The sequence below is a fragment of the Lycorma delicatula genome, chromosome 1 (assembly GCF_047948215.1).
Source record: "Lycorma delicatula isolate Av1 chromosome 1, ASM4794821v1, whole genome shotgun sequence".
Classification (NCBI taxonomy): Eukaryota; Metazoa; Arthropoda; class Insecta; order Hemiptera; family Fulgoridae; genus Lycorma; species Lycorma delicatula.
The window spans coordinates 226,243,094-226,261,144 of NC_134455.1; the positions used below are offsets into that span (position 1 = coordinate 226,243,094).

At 29.0% G+C, this 18,051-nt stretch overlaps 1 protein-coding gene across 4 annotated transcripts in view; it reads left to right on the forward strand.

Moving 5' to 3' along the window:
* Nucleotides 1-229: 229 nt before the first annotated feature.
* The window catches only part of LOC142329332 (uncharacterized), a 69,600-nt gene continuing 51,778 nt past the window's right edge, over nucleotides 230-18,051 (forward strand). The window contains exons 1-4 of one of the 4 annotated variants that reach the window (XM_075373846.1): nucleotides 250-263; nucleotides 7,799-7,845; nucleotides 12,831-12,912; nucleotides 17,747-17,886. In XM_075373846.1, coding sequence (XP_075229961.1) covers nucleotides 17,772-17,886 — 115 coding nt within the window. In that variant the 5' untranslated portion in view covers nucleotides 250-263; nucleotides 7,799-7,845; nucleotides 12,831-12,912; nucleotides 17,747-17,771. The other 3 variants (XM_075373837.1, XM_075373829.1, XM_075373822.1) reach the window with 3 other exon arrangements.

Below are 18,051 nucleotides of genomic sequence, written 5' to 3' on the forward strand. Positions count from 1 at the left end.
AAAACACGTGTTATAATACGAAATGAATTAGAGTGGAATAAACCACTAAAATAAACCAATAATCTAAACGCTGGTTATTTTTCAAATGAATCTAATATGATTGACTTTTTTTAAAAAGCAAAATTAAGCAAATCTTTTAAAGCTATCTAAGCAAAATTATTTTTCACAGATATGAAAAATGTTAACTAGCCTAATAGTTTCAAATGGACGTTGATTGGCAAAGAAGCTAAGAAATCATGGAGGCCATCGTCAAGGTTGTAAAGGTACTGCTTGATTTTTTTGTATTTGTGTTTATTTTCGTAATTTTTGTTTTAGTGTATTTTGAGAAGTATTACAAATTTTATATCGCATATAATTTTTCTTAACAATTTTTTTTTCATTTGCGATTAATCATGTTTAATGACGACGATGCTATGTTTTGTTTATTACGTTTAGTTTTGAGGTCAGTAGAAGCAAATCGCTAATCCTAATTTTTACGCGTTACAATATGGCTGTCATGTTATTTTGTAATTATCTAGAAACTGTCTGTTTATGTGATAATAATTGTATGGTCTTGAAAATTTTTTGACGTTTGTTTACAGGTGTTGTGAACTTGTTTATACTATAATTTCCCTCGAGTTTGATCATTTTTTACCTTAGGTTATATTGAGGCTAGGTCAGTTCTGTGGAAATGTATTTATTTGTTTATGCTTAGTGTATGAAGTTTTTCTGTCGGTTAGTAGGTTTTTGAGCGCTGTAATACACTATAATTATTTTTAACAGGTATAATTTGTATTAATTATTTAATGTTAATTAGGTCATTTGTTTGTATAAATACCAAATATCAGATTTCAGTAAATTTTGTTTTAAATTTATGCCTTATTGTTTAAGATTATTTTATTACCATTGACTCCTGTATTCATTTGTAGGTGAATGACATGTCATATTTTTTAGAAGGGTTCTCTTTTATGTATTGAATTAAAATTTTGCAATTACCCTGGATTACAATTTAAATTTGGTAATAACATTGTAATCAGCCAAGTTGGTGTAGAGTATTTGTACTGTAACATTACAGAGTTCAGGAGTGTTTGTGTCTTTTAAAGAATTGTGTTTATTATATATTTATAAGTAGGTCGTGAACTTTTCTCAGCACATTAGTATTGAAATTTTGCTATACTATTTAAAGTAGTTTTTTACAATATGAACTAGTTAGGGGTGAATTCACATTAAGCTTTTCTTAGTCAAAATAGAGGCTAAATCTCTTGTATTATCAGTATATTAACAGCTAAGATGTAGTGTGCACATTAAACATATTACACAATGTGTATGTTCACTTTCTATCTGTAAGGAATGAATTTAATGATTATCATACCTTTTTAAGGTCAGTAAAAAGTAAGGCATGCCTTTTAACAATGATAGCGTTCTATTATCTGTGAAATGTTATCAGTTTTGTTTATTGGCCATAAAAAAAGAACATTACAATTAAAAACTATGTAAACAATTAATTTGGTTGACCTCTCTTAACTTTACAGTCATTTAAAAATTTTGCATTTAAAATTCTTTTATGTTTAAAAATGTGCATATTTAAATTTGCCATCAAAATTTACGTATATCTAGTTAAGAGCCAAATCTTCATTATTTCTTTTATTTTTTCCAGATTTTTGCTTAAATTGGTAAAAAAAATAGAAATTTCATGGATTAAGTTGATTGTCTTTTTATTTTGTATATTCCCATTATTATTTACAATTTTTCAAAATTGAATAGGCTATTACCGTATGTGTAAAACAGTTTATTTCATTCATAATTAAACAACTATCATCATAATTAGACAACTTGATAAAAGTTCTGTGTACAGCTTATATATAAGTTAAAGTTAATTTAACTTAAGTGCAGGATTTCCTGCACTTTGTCCTCTAACTGCCACATTTCGTCTTCTTCATTAGAATTATTCATGGTAAATTCCATGAGCACATATTCTAATATTTATATTTATAATAACTTTTGTAGAAAGTTTTAATTTAGCCTCTGCACAATGTCAAACATTTTAGGCCATCTGTAATTACAGACTCGCCTCTGATTTAGCTGGAATTTTAAATATCTTTTATTTAGGATCTAAGTTGTATGTTATAATTGAAATTATTAATCAGAAACCACTTTCACCCAAGTTATCTCCCTTGTAAGCTGCACAGTATCCACATCCACAATTGTTATCTTGCACTATACATGTGTAATATACATTATTTGTTGACTTAAGTAATTTGGTTTCAGTTAAATTTAGTTAAGAATAAGGTTAAATTTGGTTATGTTAAGTTACCATGCCAGCCTCTGTGGTGTGAATGGTAGTGTCTTGCCCTTTCAGTTGGAGGCCCTGGGTTCGAATCCCGGTCAGACATGGCATTTTCACACATGCTACAAATCATTCATCCCATTGTCTGAAGCTATACCTAACAGTGGTGCCAGAGGTAAAAAAAAAAGTTAGGTTAAGTTGAGGAGAATCTTCAGTTATGACATAATCAGTTAAAAAACTGTAAGTTCTGTCAAATTTTTTAATTATTTATGAACCAACCTAACCTTGAGCTAACTAAACCCAATTACATTTTATGTAAATCAAGTTATTTACTCCATAAATAATGCTCATGACACATTTATGTAAACCCCCACACCTTAAGCTTAAAAACCTAATAATCTAAATCATTTCAGGCCTATTCCTAGCTATACATTACTCACCAAATATTAATCAAGCATTTAAAAGAATTATTCTAAATTAATTTAGTCTTAAGTGAATCTAATCTCATTCTTAATTTAATTTCACTGAAATCAGATTATTTAGTCTGAAAATAATATATTACACTTGTACAGTGCTGAAGTATAACATGTTTTGTAAGGATACAGTATAAGGGAATTACTGAGGAGAAAGGCAGTACAATGATACAATGAATAATTTAAATTGTAATAAATAAGTTAGGTCCCAAATAAGGTATATTTCAAATTTAAAAGGTATATTTCATCTAAATCAAAGATTCTGATGAATTAGCAACTGTGTATAATTTCATAAATAGCTATACTATTCAACCAAGCTATTTTAAATCTGTGACATTTTTGAAATTCTTATTAAATAATTTTTATATATCATCACAGAATTAGTTTGCTTATAGTCACAAATAATTGTTAAATTTTCTCATGTAACATTTGAAACTTAATGAAATAGCTGTAGTTTGAAGCTTTTTTGTTGGGAGAAAGTTGTTATACTGTAAATTTATAAATCTAACAATTTGTAACTTAATTTAAAAATAACAGTTATACAATTTAATAAAATTGTATACAATTTTTAATGGATTTTTATTTTAAGTAAAAGTTAAAACATTCACTTTTTATCGATTGAGATATTGTTCAACTATTAGTAGTTTTAACATGTTTTAAGCTATTCCATTTTCATTTCCAAATTATGAATTACTAGAACTAATTAGTAAATTAGGCTTATCTAAAGTAATGTTCAATCATGAATAAAAGTGGGATCTAAACAAAGTCGTCAGTTGTAGAACATATCTGTTATTCAGTGTTTTAAATTTGTGATGGAAAACCATCCCCTCATATTAACTAAACTAGCACTTGCGGGCAGTGTTGATGTTCAAAGGTGATTGTGATTTGTCTGGTGTATTCATTTATCAAAATAAAATGTTGGCTTGTAAAAAGTACTTTATACTTTACTTTTAAATAAGCTGCCCTTAATTTTCCTTATCTTCCACCATACAAGAGTAAATCACCATTATAACTTAGTTGATCTGGACACCTCATGCAATATATTAAACAAATGTAGGGTTTGACAAAGTGGAGAAATAAAAATATACAGGGACTAAATAAATAACATTGAAAATTATCTAGCCTAATTTATATGGTGTCAGAATGTTGCAAATGCTGCCGTATATTTGACACTGCACTTCCTATAATTAGTCACCCGAAAAATAACATATTTATCAACTTTTCACTGTAATAATAAAATAATAAATTCCATTGTTTTTATTTTTAAATCTGTTGTTTGTTTCCATTGAGCTATTAAATTTTTGAAAATAATCTTGGGTCATTTCAAAAGACGGAAAGTTACCTAGTATTTATTTATATGATATAACTAGAGAAAAAGAACATTTGCTCTTGAAAAATTTAATTGACTCATTTTGCTATTTAAATAACTTGTTGATAAAATTCCATAAAAGTGAACAGATTTAATTTGGTATACATTATGTTTTTTAAAATTTTGTTGTTCTTTGACCATTACTGTACTAAGGAAATTATTTTTTATATTGTATCATTGTTAATGCATATGGATTTGAATGCTAGACTGTAGATACCAGTATTTTTTGGTGGTGGATGTCACATGTCTCAGGAGTGATTGATGCGAGTCTATTCCAGAATACATGTTTAGTGGTACATTTACACTTACGTTATTGTACTACATCTGAAGCTACATCAGGCCTGGAAGCTAGTAGCAGAATTGTTTATACTAATGGAAGTTCATTTGTTTATACACACACAAGCACATGCACACATACACATACACATACACCCAGACCAAGCAGTAGCTGGAAAGCTGGTTTGAGAAAAACATCATTGTTAATGCACAGTTCATCATAGTTTTTCAAATTTTCATGATTATTTTTCATTTACTTGTTTGATTACCTTTAAATTTTATAAATTATTTTCTCCAAGTAAATAAAAATTTATCATTTTTATATTAAAAATAATGACATGAAAGTGTGTTATACATATGTGTGCATGTACTTTCATTTGTAGTTAAATATTTTTAAAACCACTAAATCATTGGGTCATTAAAAGACTTTCAGCTTTATTAGATTTAATCTTTGAAGAGAGGGAACTGTTTCGCCAAGATGGGATTGTCAAAAATTAAATGTTATTGTGGTTAATCAATTTATCATTAGAGATATCTTATTAAAACTATAGTTTAAAAAAATTTCAATGAATTAAAAAGAATAAAAAATATCCCAATAAGTATATAAAAATATTGATAATAATAATAGTAATAATATAATGACTACATTATAACGCTCCCATTTTTCTGTTCAATCATTCATAGATTATTTATTGCAATTCTTTATTACATTGATTACCAGTTTTACCTAAAAATAACTTTTTATCCTTTTGTTCATATTATTTTCTTTCAGATCACTACTGTTATGTTGCAATAGCATTATTTATTAATGAAAACAAGAGATGACCATGATTTTTTCTATTTTTTTAAAAGGGTGAATAAAGATTTTGTTAAAAATTTGAGAACCTTGTTAAAAAAAATTGGGAAAGTGATACATAAAAAGAACTATGCATTGATTGCTAAAGGAATTGTAACTTCTAGATATACGCTAAGAAATATTTGTGAAACATCTAAGTATAATTTGTCGAGTTACCGGTAGTCCCCATGTCGCTTTGCCAAAGGTGATCGATCGCCTTCACTACCATCAAGTTCATTAGATATTTTGCATTTTTTTAAACTTTTCCTTACTAATTCCGTGGAAGTACCTTCCCAAGCATCTTTTTTATCCAAACACAAATCTGGTTAAAATCTGGGCGTTTGATTCTTCCTGTAGGCATGAGAAAGAAATTTTCATCAGCCATCCATTTACTGTACAGTTGTTTTAATGTAGATTTGAACGCATTATTAATGCAAACATCTAGTGGTTGCAATAGAGATGTCAATCCGCCTGGAATTATTACTTTGTCTGTTACACCCTTTTTTAAAATGCCTTTCACTTTATCAGTCGTATGCCCCTGATAACTATCCATTACTAGCATACCAGTATTTTTTTTATTAAGTAAATCTCCTGATCACTTTTGCCATACACACCTGATCCAATCTAAAATTAAGGTTTTGTCCAACCAGCCTGATTTCTGTGCTAAAACTCCATTTACCGGTATGGTGGGAAGAGTTTTTCTTTTAGAAACAATGTATGGAGATAATTTTGAACCATCAGAAGTAATCCAAAGCATAACACTATACCTTTGTTTTTCATTACCACCAGTGTGAATCGTTTTGTTTACGGTTTTGTCAAATGGCATTTCAAAATATACGGGGTTTGATCAGCGTTTCCTATTGATAACCTTTATCTTTTTGAAGATTTATTATGCATTTGTGAAAATGTAATATTTTTTGTTCGTAAGCGTCTGGAAGTCGTTGAGAAATGATCATCTTTTGTCTTATTGACAAATCATTTCTGGCAAAAATCGTGTTATCTATTCACAGCTTGCTTTAAAATCAACTTTATTCAATTATTTAGTGATTTCATGAGTATATGATTGACACATTTCTGTCGTGACAGCATAACCGCATTTTCTTTTTTCCATAACTAAGTCATACAATTTTTTTTCTATTCTGTGTATTTTGGTTTTAAGCCACAAAAAGCCCTTTTATTACCAGTGCCTTTCACCAGAAGTTGTTTCTTCTACGCCAGTCTTGAATGCAGCTTTCATCTACGTCAAATTTTCTTTCTGCCGCCTGATTTCCAGTTTTTTCAGCCTCTTTAACGTGCAGTTTTTAATTTATTGTAAAAGATCATAGACGCTGCCCTTTTGTACTCATTTTAATGCTGTAATTAAAATAAATCACTGTATTAAACTTTACAAGATAAACTAAACAGATAAAATGCACATAACCGTCCACATATACAAACATACAATGACTATGGCGAATAGACGAGACGACAATGACCGTATTCGTACTGTAACCGTATTGTCATTAGAACCAGATGCAGCCTATACAGAATGAATCAGTTTTATAAAAATACCATAACTTCGTTCCTATCGATAATGTGAACAGGATGTTAATAATTAAGGATGTATTCTGTATAAGCATCTGGTATTGATAAACGAAAGCCTAATGTAACTATATTTATGTGATTGAATTTAGGTACTTCTAAGAAAACGTTTTTACGTAAATTATCCTGGCTAAAGGCTATGTTTCAAGTAAGCTCTGGACCCTTATTTTTTCTTTCCAATTCCAAGAAAAAAAGTGCGGGCGGTACCCAAATAAATACAGTACTTGTGCTATCACAAATGATAACTAACTTTAAGGAGGTACTGGTTTAGTTATTATCAAATACATAAAAATTAAATTTTTGCTTATTTCTTAATGACTTCGATTTCTTGAAAGACGTATTTATAAGATGTTTTGGATAATCAATCGCCTCAGAATTTTAACCTTAATTGCAATGCAATTAAGAATTTAATCAGAGAAATGTTTTGCTGAACAAAAAGCTTGAAATTAGATTCATATTTGACATCCCTATATTTATCTATTATTTTTATTCTTTATACTTGCCTTTTATTACTTTTGTGTCTGAATTAACCTTCTCTTCTGTCTGAAATTCAACAAACAATAGGTTATCAGAAAATCAGTAACAGAATTTCCATTAACCATATAAACACCAAAAAGAATTATCAGTAATTCTATGTAATTAATAATTTAATTGTTGATATTCTAATGTAAAGAAAATCTGATAAATATAATTTCAGATTTTTATGTATTTTTGATTAGTAGCCATTAGTAAATATAAATAACCAGATAGCAAATTTTTGTATAATATAATGAATTATATGCACAAATGCACATATGTAAATAAATAATGATTCATATGATACTTTTCATAAAGAAAGGTATTTGCATAAAGTATGAGTACTAAGATCATGAATATGTGATCTTATTATCCATACTTGTCATTTGTTTATCTCAAGCTTGTGGATCTTGTTTCACCTCAACTTTTTTTAGTTTTATGAACTTATTTAATTTTTAATAATTGTATTGTTTTTTTTTCAGTTAGTTATGGGGTGAGCATTTGAACAACTAAGAAGTCGGGCGTTGCTGTAAGTATAATAAAATGATTATGTTAGTATAAAATGTAGTTATACATATTTCTAAGTCAGGCAAATAAAAATTTAAACATATTTTTTTATGGGTAATCCTGAGAAAAGATAATTATTTATAAGTAAAAGAACTAAGGAAAACTAAACAAAGATCTCCTTAATAAAAACTAAAAGAGATAATTGCTTTAAATATTCTCTGGTTACATCTTGAAATTTAACAAAAATTCTTTAAGTGTGTATAAACTGAACAATTATTTTATGATTTATTGGTTTTAACAAAATTTATGCACTAAAAAAAAACAATACGAGTAGTCTACATAATCTCAAACATTAAATGTTCCTATCATGAAGAAAGGTGCAAGTTTAATTCAAATTTTTTATTTTGTGAAGGAAATGAAGTAAAGTATGAGCCACATAAGATTGTGAGATATCTTACTGCTATTTGGTTTTAACCTGCCCATCTAAGTTAATGTTATTTAATGGGCAGAAACATGATATCAGCAGTTTTCTTCCATTCTTTCCATTTTCTTCAAAGTTACATTAAATTTTCAAATTCTGAAACTGGATGTGTTATGCTAAAATTCAAAACTGTCTGTGAGTAAAAAAATTTGTTCCCTAAATTTATTTTTTATCAAAAGCTGATAAACCTCTTCTTGCTAATGCAATTTTTTGACTGCAGAAAAAGGCAGAAATTATGTTGAATGAAATGTTTAATTGTGTACTTAAATGTTATAGTATTTTTTATGATAAATACCTGTTGCATTAACTGTGGAATGATGTGCAAGTAAGTGGTACCAGTGAGTTATTTTTATTTAAAAGTAACAATTTTCATTCTTATTCTCACTGTAACTTAAGAATAGCTTATTCTTACCACTTACAAAATACCTAGAAAAGTAGGTGTTTCCCTAAACTTCTTGTAAGGGCTGTGTGTGGGAGTCATTTGGGCTCATGGGAGCCGAAAAGGGCTCAAAGATAAAAGCAAGGATCTAGGCCAGAGAATTGGATTATCTCACAATCCAATTTTCTGATTGCAGTGAAACATAAATGTAACAAAAATGTGAAATTTTCTTGTAACTTTCACTCACTTGCTTGAACACGCCTACAGAATAATTTGGTAACAGGCTGAAAAATTTACCTCTGAAAAACTAATCTAGTTTTATTTAGAATTGAAACCAAGTTGAAAGGTTTGAGTAAATGTATAAAATGTCATTTTCATATCCATAATACAAAAAAAATTGCTTTCATTAATAGATATTTGAGTTATGACAAGTTTTTTGTGTCAATTTAAAATATTTATGCCAAGTGAGGTAGATGTAAAGCTAGGGAAAACCAACTTTAAACTTTGTTTGTTAAGTTTATTGCTATGGAGTTACACAGCAGCTGATGTTTATACAGAGGACATATTGTATCCTCTAGTTCAAGGTATGTGCAGAGTGATGTTAAATTCTCATTGATGTAAACACATACAAGATGGACTAAGGTTGTCACATGAAGAGACAATTTAAAAAAGCAGGTTTATATCCAACAATGTTATATTAAGTGTCTAGATGCTATTAGATTATTTCTAAAAAAATTTTGTTGACAATTCTGGGACGATGGTGAGCTAGCACGAGGAAATTTTATAAATACCCCCAGGGTGGCATGTACATTGGCTACAAAAATAACTCCCAACTAATCAGCTTGGGTTCCAAAGTATATCAAATGAAGCTATGGACTTTGGTAAATTACCATATATATTGCAATTCTTACTGGGTAACCAATACATGATAACAACTAGCATCGATGTGACTGATAGATTAGTAAAGAGTGGCACTGATAGAACACATTGAATTTGAAGAGAATTTAGGTGAGTGTATGTGTATGACTGCTGTTTATTTTTTCAACCTCTGATCATGAATCTAAGTAAACAAGAGATAGGTGGGAGCCAGCTCTGTGTGCATCGTGCAATTGCCCCCCCCCCCCCCACTACAACTACTGCCATTGCAGGCTCCAATGCATCAGTTTGAACCGAGTTACAGGCAGTTGAACATGGCCGCTACAATAAATGCTTCTGCCAAGTGTGAGTTGCGAAGTGTGATAGGTTTTCTGCAAGTAGAAGGATTTGGCGAAATCCATTGCAGAATGAGCCTAGTGTATGGTGAAAATTTTATGAGTGATGTTAGTGCACAGGAATGGTGTAGGAAATTTAAAGAAGGGCGAACAGATGTCTGTGACTAAGGTGACGCAAGTTTGTCACTTTGGTATGACTGGTTATGCGTGTTGATGATTTTGTCTACAACAAACAGAGGTTTATGATAAGTTAACTTTCTGCAGAAATCCCAGGAATTTCAAGGTCTTCTCTGTGAATTAATGAGATAAATGATAAGCATGGTAGTTTTTTAATTATGCAATTAAATATTAAGTGTTTAAGTAATAAAAATTTGGGGTTTGAACAGTTTTGCTATGACCATAAGCCATGTCTTGTGTTTAATTGAACACTGGCTGGATTCTGTTGAAATTGACCTGGTAAATTACTACTCGCCTAATTGACTAATAAATTGACTACTCACCTGTATCTGGTGAAATTGACTCTGGTTATGTTGTAAGCTCAGGCTCCCGTTCCCATTCACTTTTTAAAAATGGTGACTTATGTATTATTCCTTTGGGATAATCATAAGTTTTATATATTGTGTGTAGATAACGTTTGCACTGAAAAGGATTTTGAGGCATGCTGCTTACAGATTTAAATTTGGTAGTGTTATCACTGTGCCACTCTTCATAAGGGGAGTTTGTTATGTTACACAATCTTCTTGGTTAATGTTTAACTTTAATTAGATAGAGAAAGGCATAATATTTTTCTTTGCACTGATTTAAATATAGACATTAATTAGATTCACAAAGAGTGACAAGATTGGGATTGTTTAAATCATATAATTTATACGTCTCTAGTTTTGAGCCAACTTGAGGAAACTTGTTTTGATTACATTATTTCTAGTTTTGCCATACATAGTTAAGCTCCAGGTGGAAACCTGGCCCTTAACTACCTGGTGTTTCCACTCCAGGTGGAAACATCTGGAGTATTTCCATTTGTAGGTGCAAATGGTTGATCTTGGTGTTTCTGACCTGGATGCAGTTATGTTAGTTTTTATTGAAACTTTGAAATAAACAACAGAAATGCTATTTTCCAGCATTTTTCAGATGAGGAGGTTTATCAAATTTTCACAGTTTTTCATAAGTTTTTACTTGCCAAACTGGTTGAATCATGTGAGCCAGCTGACAGATTTGAATGTTTCTTTAAATTTTTATGCGAGGTATTAGAAGTCTCTTTTCCCATGAGAGTAAATGATAGGGCCAACTCATTCACAGTTAAATGGTATAACATTTGCTTGAAGACAGTTTAAAGATTGAGTTTTGATATTGGGTGATTTAGCTAAAGCATGTGGTCTGGAGCTATTGAAGGAGAGATGCAGGATCCTAATTAAGGAAACAGCTAGAAATGGTGAAGAAGAAGGCTTATATAGACTGTATTATGAAATCATCAAATAAGTGTAAGGTTTTATGGGAGTTTAAGTAAAAATGAAGGTGATATAAGTAGAGGTGGATTTGATACTATTGACTATGGATCCCTGGTGTTTTAAATGAACACTTTATTAGTAATGTTATTAATATGGCAAGTGGTATTCTCAATGAAGATAATGATGAATAAATAGTCTTCTTTTGAATATTGGCAATTTTGGGTTCAATAGGCAGGTAAATAATAAATTTTATTGGTGTTAAGTTCCCGAAGAAGATATTGATGTGGTAATTAATTTCTCTAATTCAATCAGTGACAATTTTATGAGTTATCTCATAAAAAAAAGAAGAAATATTGCCTATGATTCTGAATCCATTGATATACTTTGTAAATTATATATTTTTCTTGGAGTGTTTCCTGAAAAACTTAAGATTTTTAGAATTGTACCAATTTTTAAAAAATGTGATAAATGGCAGCCTGACAATTACAGGCCAATTAGTCTGATACCAATCATCTCAAAATTATTGAGGGTGTAATTTACAGATAGGTTGTACATAATTGTGTTTATGTATGATTTGATTTCTGTCATTCAGTTCAGTTTTTGTGTAGAAAGGTCTACAGTCAATGCTCCAGAGTGTTAATCAGATTTTAGACAACCTGAAAAATAAAATTTATTTTCTTAACAATATGTGATTAGTCAAAAGCCTTTGATGTAGTTTCACATAATCTAGTCATAAAGAAATATTGTCATTGTTTGGTATTGAGGTACATTCTTTGAGGCTGCTTCAGTCATACTTATTGACCAGAAGGCAGGTGGTGATTATTATTGGTATACTCTGTGTAAATAAATTTGGCGCCCCACAAGGTACTATATTGGGTCCTTTTCTTTTTGTTGTTATGATAATTGCACCCTTCTCCACCACCAGTTTTCTGTGCTGATGATACAACTCTTTTGTTGGTTGATTCAAATCTAAAAAAAATTAGAAGAAAAGCAGGCAGCTAACTTTCTCAGGGTAAAGAGATTGTTTTCTTGTAACGACTTGATTCTGAATGTTAACAACAATCAGGTTTATTACCTTTAGTTTGAGAGAGTTGACCAATGTTTTTGATGAGATGAAATGTTTGGGATTTTATTTAGATCCCACCCTCACATGGAAAGGCTCACATTATACATTTGTGTAGCAGAATGTCAAGAGTAGTGTTTGTGATTAGAAAATTAAAATAGAGCTTGACAATTGACAGTTAGCATAAGGTTTATTTTAGCCTATTTCAGTGTCACCTTAATACGATATTCATGTGTGGGGGCAGTCGGCTCGTATTCAAGATATCTTATCATATCAGAATGGGACTGTAAAGTAATGTTGAATAAGGGTAATGTGGAACACTGCAAACCTTTGTTTATTAAATTAAAAATCATGACTGTGATTAATCTACACATGTTGCAACGTGAAAAAAATCTAAATAATTATAATAAAAGGTCTGATTTTCACAGGAATGTTAGAAGGCAAAAACAAGCTCTATATCCATCCATTGGTAAGACTGAAGATTTGTGAAGGATAGTTGGACTTGAAGAGGTGTGTATTTGTTCAGTGCACTTCTTTTGATAGTGCAGATGCTGTCTCATGTGGCTTTTAAATTAAACTGCATCGGTGGTTAGTTGAGAACCCGTTTATTCATTGATTGAATTCCTGGAGTATGATAAACATATGGACAAGTGTCCGTATGTTTAGATCCTTGGAAATATCCAAGGTTGTTTCCAATGATATTGGAAAGATCATTGAATATTTTCCAGTGATATTTGGAAAATATCATTTTTCCAAGTATTTTCATTTGGGAAAATGAAAATATGGTGTTGTTATATTTGGATATATTATGTATGTTTTTAATATCTGTAGGTGTACTTTAACTAATATTGTATTTTATTTTTTATTATGTCTTTATGTACTATGTATGACAAATTCTATTTTAACATTATGTTGACAAATGAATAAATTATTATTATTAAAGTGCATATTATCAACATTTTTTTTTTTTGTAACTATGTAGCATAGTTTCCTTTATTGGAGATATGTGCATTAACATTCAAAAAATCTCAAGGTGGTACATAGAATAGTGAAATGTATGATTTTGATTGGTGCATGATCAACTAGTTTATGTTTTCATGAACTTCATTGCTCAAAAGATTGTGTATTCAGATTAAAACCTTAATTTAAAAATTTAATCATTTAAATTTGAACTTGAATCTACAAAGCACATTTAAATAGTTTGACTGATATTCATCAGCTAAAAATACTGAGTGAAAAATGCCACAAATTTCTGAGTTGTGCTGGCCCTTTAGGTTTATCTTCGGTAATATACAACATTCATAATTTAAAGCCACACAGTCAAGAGTTAATAACTGAAACTGTACTCCTGCAAACTAGGATTGTGGTGATCACAGAGAAACATGGTTAAACAATGACGAATGTTTGCATTTATGAGTATAGAGGTTTGCAATTCAATTCAAAAGCAATAATTAAGTGTGGAAAAGAGGATTGACTGTATGCTGTTTTCATTCTGGTATATCCTGGTGATATTCAAAAAGAAGAATATGTGGTTAGAAATGAGTTTGGTCATAATTGGTTGATATGGTGGTGTTTTTGTGTGTTTTTTTTTTAATTAATAGAGAACAATTAATAAATTAATTATATAATAATTTCCACTTATCAACTATTTTCTTATTATATTAGAGCATGTTCAGAGATATTAATCCATCATCTGGAACATTTATGTTATGGATTGTAATTATTTCCTTCACAAATTATATTAGATTAATTTTGAATTTTTTTTTAAATAAAAATTATAAATATAACAATTGATCGTCAAAATGTAAAAATAATGTCAGTGTTGTCCATCATGTCAGTATGAAGCTCTCAATTGTTATATATTTGTATCTATACATAACAATTGAGAGCTTCATAGAGACATGACGGACATCAACATTATTTTTACATTTTGATGATCAATTGTATTTATAATTTTTGTTTTTAAAAAATTCAAAATTCATCTTATATATTAATTTGTGAAGGAAATAATCCATAACACATAAATGTTCCTGATGATGGATTAATATCTGAAAGTGCTCAGACGTAATAATAAAAATAGTTTTTAAGTGGAAATTATTGTATAATTAATTTATATCAATACCAATGGGCCATGATTAGTAATAAAATTAACAAGAAATAAGTTCACAGTTTATGTATCACCAAATAGTACAACAGATGAAGATGAAGATGAAGATTTGTTTGAACTGAATTTAGTGACTTATGAATTGAAAATTGCAGATTTTTTAGACGTTTTTAATGAAAATTTTAATTTGGATGTAAAAAGAAAGAAAAACAAAGTTTTATTAAATTCAAGTAGGAAAATTTTGAATTACAATTATAGAACTCCTCCCTCATTGTCAATTAAAGGAAAAATTTAGTGACTTGGGCTATTATTTGCACAATTTTCAAATCATATTAACAGAATTAATACCAAGAATTTATGTATAAGTTATTTCAGTAACTACATTTCTGTTGTAACAGAAAATATGTACATAAAAATATAAAAAGCTCACAAAAACCAAACAAATCTTTGTTTCTATTATGTTAATATTCCACAATAATATATTCTTTTTTTACTAAATTCTCATTGCAAAAATTTCACTTGTAAATTTTTCATTTAAATTTAGTATTAAAATATATATTGTTATGGGAAGTGGTAATGGAATTAAAATTAAGAATGTCCTGTTGCTCCAGAGAGACAAACTAAATCTTCACTTATTTCCATTTATATGAACAGTTTTATTCAGGAAAAAATGTTGATTGTGATTAGCTCATGAATTTTGTTGTTTCTGTCTTTGAAACATTTGAGACATTGAAATGCCACTTTTGTTGTTATAATATTCATGATTGTTGAATTAGATATCCCATTTCAAGAAACTGAACAACACGAACAATTAATTTTCTGGAGAGAACTATAAAAAAGTTGTCAAATTATCTCATTTGTTTTCTAGAAATATTTAAACAGAACAAGAACTAATAAATGACACTAGAAGTTTTATACAAAACAGTACGGTCTAGCTAGATGAAATAGAAAAAAATATGGAATTTTGACTCTGCTACATGAAACGTTGGTAACACCAGTCTGTGGATAATCCTCAAATTTCCAACTTGAACTAAGAATAGCATTACTGTATTATAAAAGTGTTCATACATCTTGTTTGTGTATTGTATGATAATGTATTTAAAGTTAAATATCAGAAGTTATAAAAAAAACAAAAATAAAAAAACTGTTGCAGTATGTCAAGGACGGATTTCTGGTTTCTGTTAAGAAAGAAAGGATGTTGCAGTACTGTAATGATTTTTGAAAATAATATTGTTTTTGGTGGTTTTTTTAAATATTTTATGTTATATTAGTAGCATATGTTCAAAACTGATTTTTTGAACACCAATCCCTTCTTTATTTCATACCAGATCACATTTTGGATTATTGAAAAACTAAAGTACTATATAGAAATAAGCTTTTTTTATAACATTAATTTCCATCACCATGGGTGTGGGAGGTGAAAATGAATTTTCTTTATTTAATTGTAACATTTAACTATAAATCAAATATTCTAGATTGCAGCACATACAGTTTTATTGAAAGTACATTTTATCAAAGCCTTTTGTAAAATATTTTTTATTACATTTTTAATTTTAAATATTAAGCAAAATATTTTTCATTTTTTGTTTGCATTATTGTTATAAGTCTCTATTTTTTTGGTTCTAATTCCAGTTCCTGTGTACCAATATGCTTGAGAATCAATAGGGCTCTATTCCCAATAGGATTACAACACCTCACCAAGTTTCATCAAAATGGGTTTAGATTTGCATCCGGTAGACCAGATGAAAAAATTATACATACATACATACATTTGTACATATTCATGACGTTGCAGTAGCAATTTCCAAATTCTTTGAAAATGTGCCAAAAATTCAGCCTTAAATTAAATTATTCCTGTTGAATTGAGATCATATCCAATAATCTGTTTTTACTGTTTTTATTTACTGTTTAAGGAAGTATGTGATTGTAAAAAATTTTGGTTTTCAAATTTCATCAGAAATATCCATTTTGACCATCCCTGAATCCATTTTGACTAATTTCAGCGTGACGTCTATGTATGTATGTATCTTGCATAACTCAAAAACAATAAACTGTAGAATGTTGAAATATTGGATTTAGGACTGTTGTAACATGTAGTTGTGCACCTCCCTTTTTTATTGTAATTGACTGGACCAAAAGTGTCCAAAAAAAAAACCCAAAAATAAAAAAAAACCTGGATTTTGGACGTTTTCGTAATTGCAGCAATCCGTCCTCATTGAGAGCTGCAATTGTTTGGATGTGAAACAAAGCAGTTAGTTATGTTGCTAATAGAATTGAGTTAGTGAATCAGCATGTTATGATAATGCACAGGCCATTATACTTAAGAGACTAAAGAAACAAACTCATTACACAATTTGAAAATCAACAAATGATTTACGAGTTGTAATTCTTATTTCACGAGAAATGTTTATTTTCCTTTTGCGTAACATAATTGAAAATGAATACTAATGTATTCTATCTGTTTATTATATACACATATTGTTAAGTACTTTACATATGTTTGTTAAATTTATATTATCTTAAGTTTTTCCCTCAATTTTAATATTCACATTTTAATTTGTGTCTTGTTACGTTCTCATAAATAAAATAAAATTTTACCTATATAGAAACTACAATTTTTAATAATACGTCATCAAATATTTTATAGAAAATGACATATGTAGCCTATTATTTAGTGTGAATTAGGTTATGCAAATTTAGTTTAATAATGTACTTTTTTGTGGAATGTTCAAATAATGTTAATTAAGAGTTGTAGTAATGATAACATTTATTTATGAATGTTTTAAAAATCATAATCATAACTTTGAACATATATGCTCTTAATTAAAAATATAATATAAGATATTATATTATATTATAATATTATTTTATATATGTAATATAAGATATTAAAAGAGTAAGCTGTAAGAAATTGATTAGTGATAATATGACCAGTACTGTCTTTACAGCCGGTAAATAAGGCCAAATTGTTCTGTATCTCCCATTGTTTCTTTGAAACCTATACAAGACCACATCTATTTTCCTTGAACAAATTGGAATATCAATAGTATTGTTTTCGTTCATAGAAGTATATTAAAAGCATATTGAGTTTTATTGAAAACTTCAGCAAAGTTCTGGACTCAAATGATTTAATAATAATTGTTGTTTCCTTAATTGTAAAAATATTTTCCTGTGATAGTATGTATTTTTTTGTTTTGTAGTTTTTTTTTAATAAATTTCTTGTATTGTTATGTTTTCTAGACGATATGTGACTTTGATATGGTAAATGATGCAATGTTCACGCAAGTTAAAGGTCACCGACCTGAATCCACATTTAATATGTGTGCTGTGTGGTGGATATTATGTGGATGCCACAACAATTATTGAGTGTTTACATTCATGTGAGTAAATATCATACTCTTGTACTGATGTTAAAAATTGTGTGTCATATACTGGAAATATTGTAAAGATCAAGTTTTGGTCTTCAGCGACCAGTTTTTTATATGAAATTAATCAACAACTAGTTGTAAATATAAAATTTATGTGTTAGGTTTTGATCTGAATTT